The 23,766-nt window shown below is 40.6% G+C and overlaps 1 protein-coding gene and 1 long non-coding RNA gene across 3 annotated transcripts in view; one reads left to right on the top strand and one right to left on the bottom strand.

Moving 5' to 3' along the window:
- The window catches only part of IQGAP2 (IQ motif containing GTPase activating protein 2), a 391,728-nt gene that overhangs the window by 340,713 nt on the left and 27,249 nt on the right, over positions 1 to 23,766 (bottom strand). Inside the window, exon 1 of one of the 2 annotated variants that reach the window (XM_020998498.1) lies at positions 446 to 765. The exons of the other annotated variant lie outside the window; for it this stretch is intronic. Within the exon in view, the coding sequence (XP_020854157.1) occupies positions 446 to 494 (49 nt within the window). The 5' untranslated portion in view covers positions 495 to 765. Of the gene's footprint in view, positions 1 to 445; positions 766 to 23,766 lie in introns of those variants that run through there. 2 annotated transcript variants of the gene reach the window in all.
- On the top strand, positions 883 to 13,198 carry LOC110216643 (uncharacterized). The gene is made up of 5 exons (XR_002326832.2): positions 883 to 5,202; positions 7,607 to 7,750; positions 7,904 to 8,175; positions 9,785 to 9,910; positions 11,399 to 13,198. It is a non-coding gene; the product is annotated as an uncharacterized LOC110216643 (long non-coding RNA).

Below are 23,766 nucleotides of genomic sequence, written 5' to 3'. Positions count from 1 at the left end.
CTCAGCACCCACCTGCAACCCCAGCAAACAAACTTTCCTTACAACATTGGGTGGCTGGGGAGAAGAGGACGGAGCCTCCAAACGCGCCCCCCCATCTCCAGATTGGACAGCTGCCTGTGACACTTCACGTTCACCTGACACCCCCAACCCTTCTGGGGTGCTCACCACTAGCGGACTACAGAGTTGGGGAGAGGGAGGAAGAGGAGGGAAAGGGGGAGGAGAGAAAAAGGGAGGAGGGGGAGGAGGAAACCATAGGGCGCTTTACAACTGCAGCTTCCAACTTTGCCAGCCATGCAGTAGGGTTTCCCTCCCTTCCCCTCCTCCTCGCGCATCCGGGCGCCTTTCTGCAAGTTAGCCTCCCTTTCCACAGGTTACTTTTTGTGGTCCGTGGCTGTTTAGCCATCTCCAGAGGACAGCGCAAGGTTCCCGCGGAGAGCGTACTTACAGCCATATCGAGGTCTCTGCAAGGGCGACGACAGCTCTTCATGATGCATCCTGCGCAGCGCCCGCGACTCCACGGCCGGCTCGGTGCGCTCCTGCCTCAGCCACTCCGGGTTCGGGGCTCCGCTCCGCTCGCTTTTACAGCGCCCGGGACGGCTTCGGGCTGCGGCGCCAGGCTTCTCTATAATCTGCAGCTGTCTGTCTTCCTGCGCCTCTCCCACCTTCTCCAAATAGGTGATTTGCTACCTCCCAGCACTCTCCTAGGCGCCCGCAGCTGCTGCCTGGCTCTACGATTACTCAGCTCTGTGCGCTGACACCCGTAGGAAAAGTGAACTCTCCTCCCTCCCTCCCTCCCTCCGGCCGCCACCGCCTCCTCCCCCCCCCCCATCGTGTTTCCTTTCTCCTGCAACCCTGCCCCGTTATTCACACCCAGGCCGGGAGCTGGGGCCCGCGCAGTAGCGGCCCCTACCGCCCATGGCTGGGCACTGCACAGAGTCTAGGGGGCACCCCCCTCTCTACCCCCACCTCCCGCCACCCAGTCCCGCCGGGGTCTCTGAGGAGGGGGCGGACCGGCGGGAAGCTGGACCGCAGTGGTTGCAGAAATCCTTGCGCGCGCGAACACACACACACACACACACACACACACACACACACACACACACACACACAAGCTTGTTAGTGGCGGGCGATTGCAGCTCTGTGTGACAGCAAGGTTTTTTTCATTTCTGGCGGTTTAGGGGTGGAAATGAAATGAAACGTCTTAAAGAAAAGAAATGACACAGCAAAGGAAACAAGGCTCTTCGCTGGGGGTGTTGCTCAGTTACCGAGAGACAAACAGCTGCTAGTCCCTTTCGCTCTGGGGGCAATTGCTTGTCAACTTTTTTGTTTGGTGGTTTTGTTTTGGTTTTATTTATTCAATTGGTGTATTTATTAACTCTGAAGAAGCAACTGTTGCCATGGGCTCTAAAACCTTGGAATCAGCCCTCTCACCTTGGTTTCTGGCAAATTGATAGGATTTGTAGAGAACCGCAACTGAGTCTTTGTTGTTTGAGAAGTAGCTATAAGTTGTAAACCTCCCACCGCCCCCCCAAAGCAACCATTAGAAACAGCTGAGAACCAAACGCATCTTCATCCCTTCCTCCTTAAGCAAACAACTGTCACCCCAGCCCAGCTGAGGTCTCACCCCAACAGAGCAACCCACCCACCTAAGGAGCTGAGGAAATTTTCTTCTTCGTTATTGTATGGGTTTAAAACTACGTGGCTTTTCTTCCCAAGGCTTGTTTTCCTCTTGTGTCTGGGAATATGATGTCTATCCTAAGTAACTTGTGGCCTTTCGCTCTACCTATGCCCGTTGGCCTTGGCTGCCTTCTCAGGGTCATGTACCCTTCCTTCCCTAGTTTGGTTTTCTTACCTCTACAGGACAAACAACCCTCACTTATTTACAAAGAAAACTGAAAAGGAAGAATAGAGCAAATGGAATTTGGTTTTCACGTTCTTATCCTAGCAGATCCCTTTTCTGTCTCCATAGAAAAGGGACCAGTAAAGAATAGGATTTAATCCTCAACTTCACCTTGAAATCCTGTTTTGTTTCTGAGTTTAGTTCAAGAGCTACAGCCTACTACTTAGAGGCCTATCCTGATTCCCTCTCAAGGTAACTAATGCCCTCCCTCCCTTCAGGAAATTTTTGTATATGCTTTGTACCTATTTTATAGGAATTAATCTGTTCTCTTCTGTTTCCCCACCACATTGTTCAATTTAGTCTATGTGACCCAATTCGGAGGTTTCTTGGCAAAGATACTAGAGTGGTTTGCCATTTCCTTCTCCAGTTCCTTTTACCGATGAAAAAACTGAGGCAAACAGGGTTAAGTGACTAGCCCAGAGTCATACAACTTTTAAGTGTCTGAGGCCAGATTTGAACCCAGGAAGATGTGTCTTGATGACTCCAGATCCTGCACTCTATCTACTGCACAACTGTAAACTCCTTGAGGATAGGTACTTTCTGGTTTTTGTCTGTCTCCCCACTGCCTTTCATGGTATCTGGAACACAATGGCCAGTGAACAACAAATGTTGGTTGAATTAATGAATTAGTTGTTTTGTTGTTTTAAGTGAACAATGACAGTTGATGATAGTAGATGACAATGAATCAGAGATACCTTTCTACATGGGATGGGAAGTTGGCCTTAGATGATCTTAAAGGTCCTTCCAACTATTTAATTTTGGGGACTTCATATATGACCATCAAATTACAGTTGGGGAAGAGCCTTAATTCCTCATAATTCATTCACCTTATATTTATTAAACACCTACTCAAGCATTTATTAAGTGCTATTATATGCCAAGCAAGGTAAAAACAAAGACAAAAGTAAAGTCCCGTCTCTCAGGTAACTTGCCTTCTCATCCAATAAACATTTATTAAGTGTCTACAACATGCATGCCAGGAACTTTGCTAAATACTGGGGATACATTTAGTAAAAAGAAAGATGATCTCTGCCCTCAATGAGTTCATGGATCTAAAAGGAAAGACAATACGCAAAAGTAGGTAGGAAAGAAAAGGAGAAAGAGGGACAGGACATCAGTGGTTACCCAGCTCTGGGCATCTTGCTCCATGCATGGAATTGAAACTAGGCGGGGTAGAAGATATAAAGTGAAGTGGACCTTTTTAAAGGGTGTGACAAAGTGCATATATATAGATATATTCAAAATGCATCCAGAGCAGATGTTTACAAGGTAAATTTGGAGGGAGGAGGGAAAGAGACACTAACGGCTAACTTTGAAAAGCTTAGAGAAGTAGAATGTGGTTTTTGAGCTAAGTCTTAAAGGAATCAGGGATTCTAAGAGTTAAAGAGGGATAGATTCATGGTAGATAGCCAGTGCAGACGCATGAGTAGGGGAGATGGGAGTATTGGAGATCCCAGTACTGAAGAAAAGCAAGAGAGCTAGTTTGGCTAGGTTATATTGTGTAGAGGGGTGTTGTGTATAAGAAGGGTGGAAAGATAGAAAGGGGTGAGTTAGGAAGGGCTTTAAATGACAAGAATTTATATTGGATCAAAGAAGTTACTTGGGAGCACTGGAGTCTATTAAGGAAGGAAGGTGACACGATCAGACTGGTGCTTTAAGAAAATCACTTTGCTGGCTGAATGGGAGATAGATTGGAGTGGGGAAGAGCCTTGAGGCCGATAGACCAATTAGGAGGCAATTTCAGTAGTTCAGGTAAGGTGATACAGGGTTTGAACTGTGTGCGTAGAGAAAGGGAGAGATGTGGAATTAGAAATAGTTAATAAGCATTTATTAAGCACCTATCAAGTGCCGGGCACTGTGCTAAGCCTTGAGGATACTAAGAAAGGCAAAAGACAGTGTCTGCCCTCAATGAGCTCACAATCTAGTAGGGGAGACAATAAGCAAATAAATATGTAGAAAAAGCAAGGTACTGGGCAAACAGGAAATAAATAACACAAGGAAGACATGAGAATTAAGAAGAATTGGCAAAGGCTTCCTGTAGAAAATGGAATTTTAGTGGTGACTTGAAGGAAGCCAGGGAATGCAGGAGGCAGAGATGAGAATATTCCAAGAGTGGGGGACAGCCAGAGATAGACTTTCTTGTTAGTGGAACAGCAAGGAGGCCAGTGTCATTGGATTCAAGAGTACTCAGCAAACTGGAAGTAAGGTGGAAGAAGACCAGAAGGGTAGGAAGGGGCCAGGTTATGAAGGGCTTAGAGTGCCAAAGGGAGGATTTTGTTTTTGATCCTAGAGGTAAGAGGGTAAAAAAAATTTGGCAACTGATTAGAATTGTGTGATGAATGAAAATGAAGAGTGGAGGATGACCCTGAGGTTTGTAGACCTGGGTATGGAGAAGAATTGAGGGCAATCTCAGTCCTGGGTGTGCTGGTAGCTGTTCTGGGGGATATAAAAGAGATAAGTGCTCTAACCCTGCCCTCAAGGAGTTTATAATGTAATTATTAAAGATAAGGCAAACCTCAGATCTTTGAAACAGGTAAATGTTCTTAAAAGAAGGCTGTTTAAATGCAGGGGAATTTCAGGGAATAGAAAAATCCAGGGTTAGATTCTTCATTGAAGTCTTCAGAGAAGATCTGGGATTCACTAGGACTTGAGTTGGGTCTTAAATAAATGGTAAGATTTAAATAGAGAGGAGGACTACATTCCTTCCACCTTTACAACCAAAGTAAAAGTTCAGAGCAGGTTCACAGAAGTTCTGTGAAGTTTGGATTCAGTCAAAGGGCTGCGCTTGAGGATCTAGGGGCCACATGGGGCCTCAAGGCCGAAGGTTCCCCAACCCTGGTTTAGAAGGCATTATGTCTTGAGATTGAGTTTTGGGATCATTCTAGTGGAAACAAACCATTCACATTAGGGTAAACTGGACTTAAAATGTGAGGATGTGAGGAGCACAGGTATAAAAGAAGAATCTTGACTTTATCCTGGAAACTTTATCCTTTATCCTAGGAAACTAGTGAAGATAACTGAATAAGAAAGTGATAGGATTTTTTTTGAACAATTAAATATTATATTTTATTTTATGGTAAAGAAAGAAATGGACAAAAACTACATTTAAAGACACTTTTGTAACTTGATCTTAGCCAAAATTTCAATCTCCCCATATTCCTTGTTGTTTGTTGTTCAGTCCTTTTCAGTTGTGTTGACTCTTTGTGATCCCTTTGTGGGGTTTTCTTGGCAAAGATACTGGAGTGGTTGGCCATTTCCTTCTCCAGCTCATTTTACAGATGAAGAAACAGAGGCAAACCAGGGTAAGTGACTTGCCCAGCGTCACACAGCTAGTAAGTGTCTGAGACTAGATTTGAACTCACAAAGATGAATTTTCTGAACTTCAGGTCCAGCACTTTATCCACTTCCTCACCTAGCTGCTCCCCCCAGCCACATTCCTACTAAAGAGAAAATAACCACTTTTGTATTTTCTATAATGACTCAAATCCACTCAGTGGCTTTTGAGGTAAAACTAAATACAAGACACACAGAGGTTTCTGAAACTCAGGCTTATGTTCTATCTTCAAAATCAGGCAGTCACAGACTAATGAATCATAGACACATGGTATGACTTTATAAATCCACTTTCTTTACTTAATATAATGTCATCTCTGTCTTCCTAACCCCTAGGTCAGTCCCCGAACAGAAGACTTACTCCTATACCCCATTTTCTGCTGCCATTTGCCATGACAAACATTTTTCAGCTACTGTACTACCACCAAGAAAGAAAGATAGCATTAAAAGAAGATTTGGTAGATTAATCTGGCAACAGTGTGCAAACATAGATGGGAAGGAGGATGGGATAGGATGAGGAGAGAAAACTTGGAGAGGTGCAGGCAAGAATTTTTCAAAACAGAGGTCTAATTAGTGTAGAAACTGTGGGAAGGGTTATCTTAGGCTCTTATTGTTTTGGATAAAATACAGGCACATGAATACTTATACAAGCAATATACTTTGTTGTTGTTAAGTAATTTTTTTAGTCACGTCCAACTCTCTATGATCCCATTTGGGGTTTTCTTGGCAGAGATACTTGTTATTTTCTTCTCCAGCTCATTTTACAGATGAGGAACTGAGGCAAATAAGGTTAAGTGATTTATCCAGGGTCATAAAAAGTTGTGTCTAAGGGCAGATTAGAGTGCCAAAGGGAGGTTTGAACTCATGAAGATGAGTCTTTATGGTTCTAAATCCAGCACTCTATCCACTGCACCACCTAGCCATCCTTAGAAATACATACTAAAGGCTTTAAAAAGAACCAAGATATGGATGGACAACAAAGCACATAGACTGCACAGGTCTAGAGGAAATATTTTAAAGGTAGAAGGTGAAAGTAAGGCTACAATTAAGTAGAGATCAAGGAAAAAGGCAAGACTCATTGGAAAAGACCCTGATGTTGGGAAAGATTGAAAGCAAAAGAAGGAGACAGCAGAGGGTGAGATGGATAGATAGTATCAGGAAACAATAAATATGAGTTTGGACAGACTTTGTGAGATAATAGAAGAAGATAGAAGTGCCTGATATATTATGTTTTATGGGATCATGGAGAGCCAGACATAACTGAAAGCCTGAACAACAGCAAAGAAATCTGGGATAATAGTGAAAGTCCAATGCAATACCTATCTGCTATCTTCTGACCTATCTGTGAAGGTTCAAGTCCAAGGTTTCTGGGCAGAGCTTAATACTAAAAGGAACTATAAGGATAAACTCTTCTGCTTTCAACACTGAAATCTATAGGGCTTCCATGTGTAGTCACTGTATAATGATCCTATTTCAAAGTTCATTTCACCTCAAAAATCACAGACTAGAAATTTAGAGGCAAAAGGTTATGCTATTTTCTGTTATTTGACACTGGAGAACAACTACAAATAAACACTAGGCCATGTGCCAGTTTTAATTTTCACCATCTGACTGTACTTGCAAGAACATTAAAATAAAAAGTGAAGCCGTCTAGCGAAAAAATGTTTTTTTAATGAGGCATAAAAAGGTTTTTAAAATGTAAAACAAAATATGACATTGGAAAACAACTAGCTATGCTAAAGGAATTTTTTAAAAAGCACTGTAGTTTAAAAATTGATTATTTGCTAAAGCCATTTCTTTTCCATTTATAAATTTAAAAGAATATGGTAGTTTTTGCAAAAAAACATCATTTAGCTGCTATAGTTATGATAGTTATATAGCTATAATAAATGTCTTGATCCAGAGGTACAAAGGGAAAAGATACATTTATTATCAAAAGACTTGGCATACAACTTTGGTGTATCATTTTCTCTTGAAATATTTGTCTTTTAGCTTTTCTTAGAGATGTAATGATCTCAGACAATTCCAAAAGACTCATGATGGAAAATACTATGCACATCCAGAGAAACAATGTTGGAGTCTGAATGCAGATTAAAGCATACTGTTTTCTTTTTTTTTGTTTTTTGTTTCTTTCTTTCTCGTGGTTTTTCCCTTTTGCCCGGATTCTTTTTTCACAATATGATGAATGTGGAAATATGTTTAATACATATTTACATGTATAGCCTACATCAGATTGCATGCCCTCTTGGGGACGGAGGAGGGAAGGGGGGGGGATTTAGAACTCAGCATCTTATAAAAATGAATGTTGAAAACTAAAAAATAATTAACTGATTAATTTTTAAAAAGAAATATTTGTCTGGCTTTTCCCTACAGTATTATTGTCTTGATCACATTGACATACATCCATAATTGCTGAAACCTTCCCAAAGGGCTACAAAAGATGCAAAAAGAGGAAGTCATAAGAAAAAAAGTTATACAACCTTCTTCATGAAAACAAAGAAAACCAAAAAAAGAAATGTAAGATGTGCGCTTTTAGATAAATGTTCATAAGGACAATTTGTGCCCAACCTGTTTTGGTCTGATTAACCACAGTCGGAAACATTATACATTGACCATGACATTGATCCTCTTTGAGTATGAAGTACAACAACAAATCATTATCCTTCCCAGTTGTAGGCACTAGTGGTGATTCCTACTGCACCAAAGAATTGGAGCCATGGCAACACTGAAGCTAGGATTCCAAGAGAGAAGGACTGCTAAACCATTCAGTGCGAAAGCCCTGAGAAGCCAGGATACCTGGGACTTGAGCCTGAGATGGCGTTTGGACTTGGATCTGTGCTTTCTGCAGGAGCCAAGCCAAGCTATGAACCTAATCCGCTTGCACTCCCCCAAAGATGAGATAGTGCAAAGGGGAAGGATTATGTCTCCCACCTGTTGGGGAAGTAAGTTTGTATATTTGTGATTATCAAGTATTCCTTTGTAAAAGTGAATCTGATTGTTAGTAGCTAAAAGGGAACTAGAGTACAAGGGGACCATCCCCTACACTTGGGTAACACCATCATTGGGGCCTGGAGCCATTTACAGAGCTCCCTTAAGGGTACTCAAGAACTTGGCCAGGAAAGAGAAAAAAAAATCTACCTGGCCATCAGGTGGGTGGAGAGAGGGGACTAGGTAATCTGTGTTAGTGCTCTGGGTGTAGCAGACAAGAGTGGCCAAAAAGAGAGCATCAGAAAAAACAAAAGGCAACCAGCCTACTCTTGCCAGTTTTAAAGATTCCGGCAGATAATCAATCCCTGTGCATATAAGGAGTCCTCCATGTTAGGCAATCTGGATTGTACTTCCATGTTATGTGAATTGGGCATGCCCAGACAAGACTGGGTTTTGTGTCTTATGTGTATATGATTCATTATATACCCGGCACCCAGGAGTGCCCTACATACAATATTCATATTATTCATACTTATTCATAGAGAGACAGAGAAAGAGGATAGTACTTTTCAGTTTAACTAAATACTAATGTTTTATTGAGCCTCAAAGTTTTTCATAAATATGGGAGTAACAGATGAAGAAATTAAAGCCATCTATAGTCATATGAAAAAACTCTAAATCACTATTGATTAGAGAAAAGCAAATCAAAACAACTCTGAGGTACCACATCACACCTATCAGATTGGCCAACATGACGAAACAGGAAAATGATAAATGTTGGAGAAGATGTGGGAAAACTGGAACACTGATGCATTGTTGGTGAAGTTGTGAAATGATCCAACCATTTTGGAAAGCAATTTGGAACTATGCCTAAAGGACTATAAAAATGTGCATACCCTTTGACCCAGCAATAGCACTTCTAGGGCTATATCCCAGAGAGATCATACAAAAGGGAAAAGGACCCATAGGTACAAAAAATATTTATAGCAGCTCTTTTTGTGGTGCCAAAGAATCGGAAATTGAGAGGATACCCATCAACTGAGGAATGGCTGAACAAGTTGTGGTATGTGAATGTAATGGAATACTATTGTGCAATAAGGAATGATGAACAGGCTGACTTCAGAAAAACCTGGAAAGACTTGTATGGTCTGAAGCTGAGTGAAGTGAGGCGAACCAGGAGAATGTTGTACACAGTGAGAGCCATGTTGTGCAATGACTAATATTGATAGACTTAACCTTTCTCAGCAATACAAGGATCTAAGACATCTCCAAAGGCCTCGTGATGGAAAATGCTGTCCACAAAGAAGAAAGAACTATGGAGTTTGCAATTTTTTTTTCTTCTGTTTTGTTTTGTTTTGTTTCCTCTTTCTGGTGGTTCCTCCTCTTGGTTCTAATTCTTATTTACAACATCACTAATGTGAAAAATGTTTAATAGGAATGCAATAAAAAATATAAATAAATAAATAAATATGGCAGTAAGCCTCAAAGTAATCCACTTGGCTTTTTTAGTGACCTTGAAATCAAAGCCCTTTGAAAACCAACAAATATCACAGATCTATGCAAGTTTTGTAAAAAACAAAACAAAACATACTAATGTACTGCTCTTCTCTGTTGCTCTTTTAGGAGACTCAAATCAAGTGCTTTGGAAAAGCTAATCCCCAAATCTCCCAGATCCTCAGTAGTCAGAGCTCTCTTCCTTTTTATATTATCAAATTGTGAATGCTGGCAGGTTGATCTACCAACAGCCAGGTAAGTTTACTGCCTTCTGCCCTCTCCAAACAATTCAGTGGTGAATTTTAGAGGACTTTCTATCTCCTTTCTCCCAAATGTCTTTTGATACCATCAAAAAGAAGAAAGAATTTAGGCTCCAGTTCCTAATCGGGGAATCTAACTGTGATTTCAGAGATAGGTACCATCTACTTGCCATATTTGTGAGCACTACAGAGGTTCTTTGAGTTCCTTAGAAAAAAAGGTCCCACAGACTGCTCCTAAAAAAAGGTTATTCAGAAATCAATTTTCTTAAATCATTCATGCTTTCACATTGACTTACATTAACATTTCTCAAGTGCTTTGTTTTCATTTGATTGGTTTTCAATTGGCAGTTAACTAACTCCTAACTGATGACTTTCCCTTACCTCCTCCCTCAGCCTTTCTGTGTCCAGTCATTGAAAAACTATAAACAAGCACTTAGTGACCTAGGTTAGATAAATGAATGCTTTTCTAAAAAGCATTTTAATAGAATAAAAATAATTTCTTAATTCAGGATGCATTTACTTTGCAACTTCATATTAATCTAGTTTTCTCAAATGGAGCTGTATCTGCACCATAAAAAACAAGAGAGCATCACTGAGAGAATGGTGCTGTCATTATACATTATAAACCATATATCATTACTTTGGGCATCTAGACAAGAGTTGCTTTCTGGAAAGGTGCTTACTGTGCAACATGAAGCATCTAGGTCTGGGGTCGGATGGTGTAGGAAAGGGGAGACTATTAAATTCAGTTTAATAAACATTTGTTAAGTACCTAGTATATGCAAGGTCCTATGCTACTTGGACTGGGGATACAAATAAAAAGAAACAAAATAGTCCCTGCCCTCAAGAAGCTTACAATCTAATGGGTAATGGGAGAAGACAACAGAAAAGCTGAGAAAGGAGAGAGGGTACCAGGCTGATGATGAAGATCCATGCAGTAGAAACAAGCATACCTGCTGATGAAAAATGGAGAATTGCCTGGAAAGTTCTGATGTGAACCTTCTCTAGAAGAAGCCTTTGGGACTTACCTATCTGTAAAATGATGGATTTGGATTTGATAACCTCTCACATCCCCTGTAGCTTTAAAGTCCTATGATATACTATATAACCAAGTACCTCAAGAACAGGCATTATGTAAATACTAGCGATACAAAGAAAGGCAAAAATGGTCCCTGCTTTTAGGGAGCTCACCATTTAACAGAAGGAATCAACACATAGAGGGGATTTTAGGAGAGCAGCGGGTCCTGTCAGAGTTTCATATGTCAGAACAATGACTTCTGATTTTGCACAGTCTTATAAGCTAGTGTTTATTTCATTTCAAAAATAATTCCTGCCCATTTCTCCGTACTAAAAGGGTTGTGGTTGTTCCTCCTTCATTTTTCACAGGGCCAATGACATCACCAGATGCTATCTAGAATTGCCCTTGAATCGGATTTGGGAGGCAGAGTTGCACAAAGTCATCAGTCTCACTTTCTCTTTCCAGAATCATCTAACTCCAGTGGTAGGATAAAAGTCAAGATAACTGGTTATGGCCCCCAGGATGCAGTGGATGACCTTGGCATCTTTGACATCTGACCAGACTCTAAGCACTCCACAGTGCCTTCCTGGCCACTGGAACAGATGTTCTCATCTGTCCATTCCACCTGGAAAAGTCTTCACATGCTTCAGGTAGACGTCCCCCTATCTCGTCAACAGGTTTGAGGCCTGTCAATTACCTTCAACCTTGTTTAGTCCATCTGCCAGGATGGTTTACTGGGGCATGGCTGCTAGGCATGCTAGGGGTGTATGGGGTGTTCAGGAAGGACTAGCACCTCTGGTGTGAGGGCTTGCCGAGCTTTTTTCAGGGCTGCTCATCTACCTTTGGTGTCTACCTGTCACCAAACTATCACCTATTGGCTTTGGTGTCGTATTTAGCTAACAATTTTTTTTTAAACCACAGATTTCTTACCAAAGGTCCTTGATTCTTAAAACCTACAAATTGGTAGATGAGAGGAATTTCACCCTGATTCAATGTGGTCAATGAGAATAGACACCAACATTCAATTTCACTGGAAGAAGGCTAAAGGAAACATACATTTGGATAGGAGGAATCTCTCCAAGGTGCTCTAGACCTCTCATCCCTACGCCATCAATAGGCAGCAAGAGATTTGAGTAGGGGAAGGGCATTGTGTAATTAATTTACTTATTGGAGTTTCGCTTCTAAAGTTTTAAAAATATGTTTTCTTTCAATCAATAATTTACAGTTTTATGGGACTTTAAAGGTTTTTATTTAAACTTTTGTTCTTCTGGACTTAAACACCAAAAGAAAGAAAATAGCATCTCCACAATGCACAGCATAACAAAGAAGGTGATTGTATATGAAGCTGTGAATCTCTATTACATATAGCTTGCTTTTTAAAAAGGTATACAATAAACCCAACATTTTATTTTCAAAGCTGTCCAGCTTATGTATTTCCTTCAGGGTTTTAAGATTTAAAAAGTCATTTGCTCTCAGCAGTCCCATAGGGGCAAATGGTAGAAATATAATTATTCTTCATTTTACAGATAGGGAATTTGAGACAGATAAAATTGAAGTAAAGTGCCAAAATTCAAACCTAGGTAGGTCTTTTAACCCAAAATTCTGTTCCCTGTCAGCTGCCTCTCATAAATAATGGTATTATAGAAAGGTAATTCTTTGAATAGGGAAAAATGCAACATTTCTTGCTTGGTTTCTTTCTTACAAAAGGTAACAGGAATCAAATACTTCAGGTTTGTCTGTTCCTGCCAATGAAAAGAAAGCAAATTTTGATTATCCATTTTTTTAAAATGAGGAATGATTAGGCTTTGAGAAGAGATATTGCCAGCCACTTGTCCCTGTTTAAAAACTATGTTCGTTATTTGCTTTGGATCAGAGGGAGGCTCACTAAGCTTGTAATGGGTCATGGTGAAGTTTTTTTTTTTTGAAGGAAAGCAGGAAATCAAAGTTTCCTTAACATTTGAACATAAAACATCAGAAAATGAACTGAAAAAGATCATGTTGTCAAAGAAATTCTTTTTAGAAGTATCTGTTGGAAAAAAAAACCCTTGCAAATGCTGTATGTTTAATTGCTTTTTAAATTGCAATCAGCAAGAACTCATCTTGAGAATGAAAGCAAAGCAAAGAAACAAGGGAGTATCTAGCCCTGCTTTGTCTTTAAAAGTCACATTTTTATCTCTAAATGTAGAAAAATAATGAGTGACAATAACATTGATCTTCAGTTTCTATGCTTGAAAAAATTATACTGATTTTCTGTAAAATATATGTAATTACCTTTAAATATAATTTCTCAATGTGGATTTCTGTTTTGTTCCTATGAGAAGTTTAAAAAAATTCTAATAAAAATTTGACTTTTTATTGAATGATTTAATTTACAAAATCATATAGAGAAAGGGGTTTGACCTGTGATTTTATTAAAATAGGGAACACCCAGGTGAGGAAACTTCCTCTCTCAAGGAAGATCAGTACTTTCTCTGTAAGTTAGGCTTAGAGACCTGCCTGAGCAGCAGTGTCAAACACTCAGTCTGCAAATGGCCCACAACACTCCTGAATGTACCAAACCAGATTCAAATGCAGTTTCTAGCTGATTTTAACATATTAGTATATTAATTTAAAAAGAAAACAATTTTTTAAAGAATTTTAAAGAATTTTAAAAGAAATAATTAAAAAGAAAAAGTATTAATTTAAAAGAAAATTGACTTTCTAAGTCAATATGAGACCACCTCAGGGATCCCTAGGTATGATTTCATAGCCCCTGTTTCTATTTGAGTTTAACACCATTGGCCTGTAGTTCTGAGTTTTAATGCCTCCCCCAGAGTCACACACATAGCCAGTATATGACAGAAACCGAACTTGAACCCAGATCTTCCCCGGTAGCTCTATCCATTATACCACACTACTTTTTTCAAATAGTATTTGTTGTTAGTTTCATGATGGCAGGTGCTTTCCTAGTTACCAGTGGAGTGAAGAAGGGCTGTGTGCTTGCTCCCATGCTTTTTAGCATGATGTTTTATCAGTCTTGTCAGATGCTTTCAACAAGGATGAACAAGGCATCAAGGTCAGCTACCACACAGACTGTACATTAATTAACTTGAAAAGTCTATAAGCCAAGAGTATTGTGGAGGGAAAGTTGGTATGTGACTTTTTGCTCATAGAAGATCGTGCACTCAATGCAGCATCTGAGGCTGAGATGCAAGAGTATAGATCCACGCTGTGCTGCTTGTGCTAATTTTGGCCTGACAATCAACACCAAAAATACAAAGCTTCTCCACCAGCCAGCACTGTACCATCCACGTGTGGCACCATTGGTTACAGCAAATGGAGAAGTTTTGAATGCTGTGGATAAGCTTAATTACCAAAGTATGCTTGTCAATATACTTTCCAGGGATGTACATATAGATGATGAGGTTGATGCATGCCTTGTTAGGGTTAGCTCAACATTTGGGAGGCTCTGAAGGAAAGTGTGGGAGAGAAGAGGTATTAGACTGCCTACCAAACTGAAGGTCTGCAGAGCCATTGTTCTGACCTCATTGTTGTGTGCCTATGAAACCTGGACAGCATACCAGCACCATGCCAGGAAACTGAATCGCTTCCATTTGAATTGTCTTAGGAAGATTCTGATGATCATTTGGCAAGATAAAGAACAGACACTGAGGATCTTTCTCAAGTTGAACTGCCAAGCATTCAAACTCTACTGCAGAAAGCACAACTCCAATGGGTTGGGCCATTGTTCAAATGCCAAATGTACACTTGCCTAAAAGACCATTTTACAGAGAACTCACATGGGGCAAGCGCTCACATGGAGGTCAGAAGAAGCCATTCAAGGACACTCTCAACGTCTCTCTGAAGAACTTTGGAATCAGTTATGAGACAAGGGAGACACTGGCACAGGACCATCCAGTGTGGCGTGCCCTCATCACAGAAGGTGCTCTGCTCCATTAGCAAAGAACTGCAGTAGTTCAGAAGAATCACAAGATGGACAAATTTAGAGACATCTCCACTCCAAATGTTCATATGGACTATTTGTTCGCAACCTGTGGCAGAGCTTTCCAAGCTCATATTAGTCTGATCAGCCATAGTAGGTCACGCTGTACGTTGACTCCAACATAGTGATGCCATTTTGTTTCTCTCAGAGCAGAAAAGACAACTATTTGTTGTTGTTTTGTTGATTAGTTAGGTCTAACTCTTAGTAACTTCATTTGGGATTTTCTTGGCAAAGTTACTGGAGTGGCTTGTCATTTCCTTCTCCAGCCCATTTTACATATGAAGAAACTGAGGCAAACTGGGTTAAGTGACTTGCCCAGGATCACATGCCAGTAAGTGTTTGAGGCCAGATTTGAACTCGGATCTTCCTGACTCCAGGGCTGGCACTCTATCCACTGTACCACCCACCTGCCCCTAAAATATTATGTACCCCTCTAATTTTAGTAGTCTCAGAAAGAGAATTTAGGTATTTTACTGCTCTGCATTCAAGTTTATGATGCCATAATCTGAATTAATTTCTATTAATCACAAGGAAAAGGTTTTTCCTTAAAAGAGATGGGTACTCTCACTCTGTAGTCTCCTGACTGGGGAAGGATTAGAAGCCCCTAGTACTTTTGTAGTTCTTTTCCTTGCAAAGAAGAGAAAGAAGGAAAAATGGAGTGAGCTGTCTTCCATTCAGTGAAATGACAAGTTTTAAGTAAAAAAAAAATTTGTGCCTATAATTCAAAATCTCAGTTCAGAATGAGTTTAATTGATTCCCTAGCCTGAGGCTTTGTTCAAAGTAAATAGCCAATTCTACCTACTGCAAAAGACCTTGAAAGAGCATACTAGGCAGAGGGAAAGGTGTCCCTGAAAGTCTACTGGGCTGACAGGCACCCAGAGGCTTCCTACTGTTGTGAAAAGTCTGCTGAATTCAGAGACAGGGCTTGGATTCAAATCCTGATTTTTGGTGCTTTATATATGTGAATTCTGGGGTAATTCCCAACCCTGCTCTGCTTCTGCCTTTCTGGACTTTTCTACCATGCCTCAGCTGCCATCTCACTCTAGAACTTCCTTTAGCAACTAGAGCCTCCTCACTCTGGAACATCCATCTCTCCACGCATGTATTACTTCTCAGCCTGGAATATCTCTCAGCCCTGCCAGCCCCCTTCTTCCATTGCTGAGTTCCTACCAAGGCCTCTATTCTGGCCCAGGACAGCCAACTTTCATTTCCCTCTTGGCTCTGCTTCTGACTTTCTGGACTTTGATACTATGCTCCCAAGAATGTGCCTCCCAACCCCTAGATCCATTTTGTGTATTGTTTTCTGCCATTATAATATAAGGTCCTTGAAAGCAGGAACAATTTTTCTTGTTTTTATTTGTATCCTCTGCATTTGTCACAAAGTGTTTAATAAGTGCTTGTTGGCTAGCTTACCTCTCTGGGCTTTCATTTCCTCACCTATAAAATAGGCTGGGGTGGAGGGGGTGGGGGTGAAGAGGATTGTGGGGGGTTGCATAAATTAATCTCTAAAGTCAAATCCTTTCCAGCTCAAAATCCTAGATGCAGCTTTCCCAGGCTTGTTATAAAGAAAGATTTTTGAAAATCTTAAAACAAGCATGATTTAAGAATGAGAGCTATCATGATATAAATATATGTGAAATATATTAATAATTATTATCGTCAATAATAATAATCTAGCTGTGTGGCCTTGGGTAAGTCACTTCATCTCCTCTGGATTTTAGTTGTCTCATTTCTTAAATCAGATGGCTAGACCAGATGATGTCTAAAGACCCTATTAGCTCAAAAGCTCTGTGGAACTATGGGGCTCAGAGAGGGCTTGGGAGTGGGTGGTAAATAGATTGGGGAGCTGCCATAACCCTCCCCCACCCCCATTCCTATGTTACTTTTCACCAGAGTTACCTGAGTGTAAGAATGAGGACTAACCGGAACTAATCGAAGGCACCACTTTTCCAAAGAGCCTTTGCAGGAAAGCAGTAGGAGTTGGGCGTTTCTCATGACTTATCCTGAGGTGACAGCAGCCCTGACTGGGAAAGGTACAAGAGTTCACAGCTACCTGTGGCACCAAGGAAAAGACTTCCTGGCTGAGGGCCAAGGACTGCTCAGGGAAGTGTCCCTCCCTCCCTCTCTCCCCAAGTACACTGCCAAGGTCAAATCTATTTAAAAGGACAAGGAAGCAACTTCCTGCAGTGGTGAAGACCCAAAGAGTGCAAAGGGGCTCTTTGGCCATAATCTTTCTACAGCCCTTTCCCTCTCTTTTTTCCCTTAAAGGGTAGTAATTCTTGCAGAAAACTGTCTCTCATGCTGTGGTGTCTAGCTCTCTCTCCTGACAGCCTCTGGGTAAAATGTTTTCTTTAATTCCTCCAGCCTTCAGAAGGAGGTTCTGAATTCAAGGATCTCTTTTTAGGATCCGGGGAAAGGGCAAGATTCATGTATAAAGATACCAGAAGCATAGTGATAGCCTCATCTAGAGCTCCTTCTTCACACTGACATCACTCTTATTGTGGATAATTATGGGGGAGGGGTGAGGAAGAGAGAAGATGTTTAGTGGCTGTAAGAAGAACTGAAGCTAGTGTCCCTCTCCAAAATTTCTGTGATCATTCTGTAATCACAGAAAATAGACTTGTGAAGCTGGACTTAAGATCATACCAAATGTCACCTCTGCCATTTATATTCAATTTGAGTGTAGATACAAATTTTTTTTAAGTGAGAGAAAAATTAGAATTATGTGAATTTGTTTAAAGGAAAAAAGCTGAAGAGTATCTTGTGAATAATCATCTTCATTGAGTATTAACATTTTTAGGTAGGAAAAATTTCTTTCCTTCCTCCTTCCCTCCTTTGTTTCCCTCTCCCTCCATTTCTCCCTCCTTCCTTCCTTCCTTCCTTTCTCAAATAATATTTTGAATACCTGTTGTTTGTATCACATTATACATACTTCCTATGGTGATGCAAAGTGCAATAAATAATTCCTCTCTTCAAGGAGTTTATAGTCCTTAGAGAGTTAAATAACACTAAAACAATCCAAGAGATATTACAGAAAGTCTTATATATTTTAACCTCATTGAGTGAGCACATGAAAATATTGTTGGATGCAAACACTTTGAACCCCTGACATGCTAACTGGTACCTAAGAAGATGAAATCACAAGATGTTGATGGACCACAGCAAGTAAATACACATCAAGGGTGCTGGATGCTGGATATCACACAACCTTGAAAGTACTGAAGGATTATTTTACAAGATACCTCAGGGAAAGGAAGAAGTGAAAAGATTGGAAGAAATCATGACCAGTTTTATAATGCAATCAGGGATATCTTTGGTGAAACTATGAGAATGGTCCAGGAAAGCTTTCACAAGTTATTTTCTACAGCAGCCTGGACCTTTGCGTTAACATTTTGACCAAAAGGTACAAAGAATATAAGATCCTGATATGTTTACTGTTCTTTGATTATTCCTCCTCCCACATTGACTCTGTAGAGTCAATACAGGCTGAAAGATTCTGCTCCAGCAGGGTTTAGTCTCTCATGCACATGCTGAAAACATACAAGGTTACTTGATAAAAGCAACCAGAGAAATAGCTATTCAACATCTAGCCTCCAATTATTGATATCACTAGAGGCATAAAACAGGAAGATGTATGCTTCCCAGAAGTAAGTCCCTGCCAGGGATGGTGTTTTGCACTCGGCCCAAATGGAAGAGAGAATGCCTTCAATTGTGATGGTCCTATCTGTGGATGACAGTGTGCTGATTGCATCAGGCCTCAGAACGTTGCAGTGTCTCCTAAATGAGCTCCATAATTATTCAAAAGAAATTGGACTTGTAATTTATAAAGGAAGTGAAGTAGGTGAAAAATGCATATTTTAAAAACAATCCAAAATTTTGATTGTATGTTCCATCAGTAACATTTTTCAAACGATATACTCCCATATTTGTATATTTACTTTGTTGTTGTTGTTCTTAGTCATATCTGATCCCATTTGGGGTTTTCTTGGCAAAGATACTGGAGTGGTTTGACGTTTACTTCTCCAGCTCATTTTGCAGATGAGGAAACTGAGGCAAACAGGGTTAAGTGACTTGTCCAGAGTCATACAACTACAGATTCAAACTCAGGTCTTCCTAGCTCTTGGCCCAGCTTTCTGTCCACTGCACCAAAATAGCTCCCCAGGGCATATTTACTTACAAAATATATACCTATGCGGCTACACTAATAAATATGTACATTATAAGACTTACCCAAAAATAAACATTAAAAGGGTTAAATGAAGATGAGATAACACTTGATCCTGAGTCAACGGGAGCCACTGAAGTTTTTTGAGTAAAAGTGACATTGTTAGGCCTATGCTTTAGAATAATCCCTTTGGCACCTATGGAGAGGGTAGATTGGAGAGGGGAAGAAGTTTAAAGCAAGGAGTTCAATTAGGAAGCTTTAACCTGTTCCATGTTCCAATCTGGGCCAATTCCCCCATCTTTAGGCAGCCTGGGGTCCCCCTCCCATCCCAGGGTCTCATGCTGGACTTAATGTAGAACACAGACAATTACAGCTCAGAGCTCCCGAACTCAATGGATTCACCACCCTCAGGTTACCCTGCAGCAGGGATTATAGGAGTGGGTGTGACCACCATGCCTGGCCTAGTTTCATTTCAAAAGGCTTGCTCTGGGACTTCCACAGAGTTTTCCAAATAAAAAGTTTTACTATCTGGAAGTCAAGATCCATCCCACCCTGTCTTAGCTTTAGCACTTTCTCCATAAAATACCAAGAGGATGATTTAGGACCTAACAAAGGCCAGATGTTGTAAGGGAAAGAAAAGCTTGATTTAGAGTCAGATGATTATCTTCCAGTAGCTGCTACATTATGGATAGAACACGGGGCCTGGAGTCCAGAAGATCTGAGTTCAAATCTAGCCTCAGACACTTACTGGCTGTGTGACCCACTTAACCCTGGTTGCCTCAGTTTCCTCATCTGTAAAATGAGTTGGAGAATGAAATGGCAAACCACTCCAGTATCTTTGCCAAGAAAACTCCAAAAAAGGGGTCACAAAAAGTCTGAAACAACCAAGTAACAATAATAATCATCTTAGTTAAACGTCACAGCTGTGATACGCAGCATGCATGTATGAGCTCACACCAAATCAGGTTAGCTCTCTGAACCTCAGTTTTCTCTACCTGTAAAATGGAGATGATACTTGTACTACTTACTTCATAAGGTAGTCAGAAGCACTTTGTGATTTATAAAATACCACATGAATGTGAGCTGTTTATTTGAGAAGAAGCTGAAATGCCTGTTTGCCGTTCCCTCAGGAAGACAGACCCGGTTAAACATTTGCTGAAAACATTACACAGTGTTTCCCAGGCAAGCACCTGCACCAGAAACCATAATCGGTAACCCACTATGCACTGTGGTTGGATACAGGCCATTTGGTTTTTCTTATTTTAATATATGTATTTATATGTAAAACAATGGTAAACCACGAGTTCAAAATCTGATCTGTAACAAAGTTCATGTAGTTCATCAACTCTGTGCTTTCCTTCTCCCACCCCCTCCACAAAACAAATATTTAAATGTTTAGGGAGGTTAGTTGTTGTCGATTGTTGTTTTGATGAAGCAATAGATATTCCCCTTGGAAAAGTGCCAGGAGCCTGGCAAGAGCAAGTCAACGAAATTGCTTAATCGAGGGAATCAAGAGCATTTGCTATCCAGGGGCCAGGACCAGGACTCCTCATTCTAGGCCCTGCAGTAAGATTAGATTCCAGTGGTAGAAAGCATGGGCCTACAAATCAAAGAATCTAGGTCAGGGGTGGGGAACCTTCGGCCTCAAGGCCTCATGTGATTCTAGGTTCTCAGCCTGGCTCTGACTGTAAGGAGCTGTGTGGCCTTCACCAAATCACTTCACCTCTCTGGATAGAGTTTTCTCATCTATAAAACGGGAGTGCAAAGTGTGGAGAGGGAAGGAAGATTGGATTAAATTGATATCTGAGGTATATCATTGCAGAATTTTATGATTGGAGTAGAAGGTGGATGTATGAGTGGAGTGGGTGTATGAGTGGAGTAGAGAGGATAAAGCTTCTATTTTTAACTTTGTGAATCTCTTCCCTTTGGGGGCTATTTCATCAAATATACTCCAGGGAGATCAGGTGTCTCCATCAGTGAAAGTAGACGAAAATGGTGAAATTTTTTAAGGGAATTGGAAAGAAGGGTAACTGGCCATCACTGCCACTGGGCAATGTCAGCATGGGAGGAGGCAGGGAAGAAAGAGTGTGATACAGAGGATAGGTTTTCCTTGTGAGTGTCTGATCACCAGGAGAGGATAGCCCAAAAGCTCACTGGGGACCTAAAGTTGAAAGGAGGGACCAGAGGAAGAGATACGGTTGGGTGGGTAGAACAGCACCACCTCAAGATTTCAATGTGAAGGCCAGGGACTGAATTTAACTAGGGAGAAAGTGAATCCTGCCCTACCCTAAAGGGTCCCCCTCCCACAAAGAGACCCAATTCTCCCAGTGCTATTTATAGCTCCAGAGTTGAAAGAAGTGTATTTGCATAGAAGGTTAGTCTCCCCGGTTGGAACAATGACCCTCTGGGGGAGTATGGCTTGACCTCAGGGGAGTGTGAGTAATCAATCAGATGAATTACATTCCAATCTCCTCAGTGCTCCACTGGTCATTTCCGGGTCTTTCCTCCAGGAAAAACACACCTACCCTTATCTTCCCAAATTCCCCTACTCTGCCCCACTTTAAAAATTCACAACTTCTCCCCTTCTCAACCAGACTCTGGGCAGTTTTTAAATTTAATTTTTTTCAACAAGCAAATATTTATTTTCTTTCTTTACTACTTCCCTCATTGAATGAAAGACAAAATAAGTAAAAAAAAAGTAATAAAAAACACAAAATAAATGAAAACATCCCTTGTAATAAATTTGCAAGCAGAACATATTCTCACATTAGCTGTGTCCAAAATTGTCCATTTCATTCTCTGAGTCCACTACCTCCCTGTCAGGAGTTTGGGAGCAAGCTTCCTCAAAGATCTTCTGACATTACACAGTTGGCATTGCATTGATAAGAGTTCTTGACTTTCAAAGTTGTTTGTCCTTATAACAGTTCTTTCTATTGTTATTCTGTTTTTCTGGTTTGCTCCCTTCACAAAGTATCTGTTCATACAAGTCTCATGTTTTTCTAAAACCATCCCTTTCATCATTTCCTATAGTGCAATAGGATTCCAATATTTTAATATACCATAATTTGTTCAGCCATTCCTTGACTGAGGAATGAGGCAAATTCTGTCTCTGGGCAGTTTTAATCTAAACTCTACTCAGGCCATAGCACCCTTTGGAAAATTGCACCCCTCCCCTAACATGTTGTTTGGTCATGTCCAACTCTTCATGACCCAATTTGGGATTTTCTTAGCAAAGATACTGGAGTGGTTTGCATTTCCTTCTCCAGCTCATTTTATGGATGAGAAAATTGAGGCAAACAGGGTTAAATGACTTTCTCAGGGTCACACAGCTAGTAAGTATCTGAGGCCAGATTTGAACTCAGGAAGATGTCTTACTGACTCTAGGCCTGGCATCCTATCCACTGTGCCACCTACCTGCCCCCTCTTCCAAACTTTCCTATTAGTGTCAAGGGCATCACCATTTTCCAGACTTACAATCTTAGTGTCACATTCTCAACTCATCACTTTCCCTCACTCCACATATACAATCAGTTGCCAAATCTTTTCATTTCTACCTCCATGATCTCAAACTACCTGAACTATTCAATTGCTTCCTAACTGATCCCCATACTTTAAATCTCTCCCCATTGCATTCATTCTCTTAAGTAGCTGCCAAAGTGATTTTCCTAACATGCAAATCTGTCCCTGTCACTCCCCTAGTCAATAAATTCCAGTGTTTTTCTCTCTAGGATCAAATATTAATTTCATCTTTACCATATCCAACTTAAATTCCTATTTTAATGTACTTTTACAATGTATATAATGTTAACATGGGCTCTGTAATGACTACACTATATGTTAGAATTTCCCTTTTTCACAAGGGAGCAGGACAGAGGAGTAACACAACAGTCAGCCAATCAGAAGGGCTCCTAAAGCCCAAAACTGCTTGATATACCAGTGATCCTTTCGGAATGAACTCTAGTTGAATTTGGAGATGCCTCTAGGTGCCAGAAACCAAGAACCAGCCTTGATCAGCACAAGGTTGCTCTTGAGGGGGCCTGTGAAGAGGGGAAGTTCTAACATATAGTATAGTCATTACAGAGCCCATGTTAACAATAATTATCAGTACATGTGTGCAATTTATAAATAACTATATACGTATTAGAGGAACATGCTAAAAAACATCTTGTTTACAGTTAGGGGTGCAACATCCAAAGTTTAGAGACCTCTGAACTAGAAGGAATACGTATGGAGAAATGAGGAAAGTAAGAAATATCTATAGATAGAGTCAAGCTGGGGCAAAACCTTGAAGCTTAGGCTAAGGTGGCTCAGTCCTGCTTGAGTCTGGCCATCTGTAAGAGTTGGACAGAGCTGAACAATGTGTGCTCATTAGCCTTTATAAACCTGAGTGAGGTAGGCAGGGAACAAACAAGTGTATTTTATCTGAGGAGGAAATTCAGGCACAAGATGTCCCAGCCATTTAGAGATTTTGCTGGGAACAGAATCTAGTTCTTATTCTTGATCAATTATAAGAATCACCAAATTTGCTTCCTTCCATTCCATCCTTTATAAAATGAGCAAATATGGAAAATACACTTTTGGCTATGAATGAGTTTTAGAATTAAGGTACCTATGGATCATCAGCATGGTAGCTACCATGAACATTTGTTTACTGATGAAGATAAATGAATCATAGGAACTTAGGGC

This window comes from Phascolarctos cinereus, unplaced genomic scaffold, assembly GCF_003287225.1.
Source record: "Phascolarctos cinereus isolate Bilbo 61053 unplaced genomic scaffold, phaCin_HiC Scaffold_4;HRSCAF=312, whole genome shotgun sequence".
Taxonomy (NCBI): domain Eukaryota; kingdom Metazoa; phylum Chordata; class Mammalia; order Diprotodontia; family Phascolarctidae; genus Phascolarctos; species Phascolarctos cinereus.
Note: the sequence above shows the minus strand (reverse complement) of the source record. Positions and strands in the feature narration are given on the sequence as shown.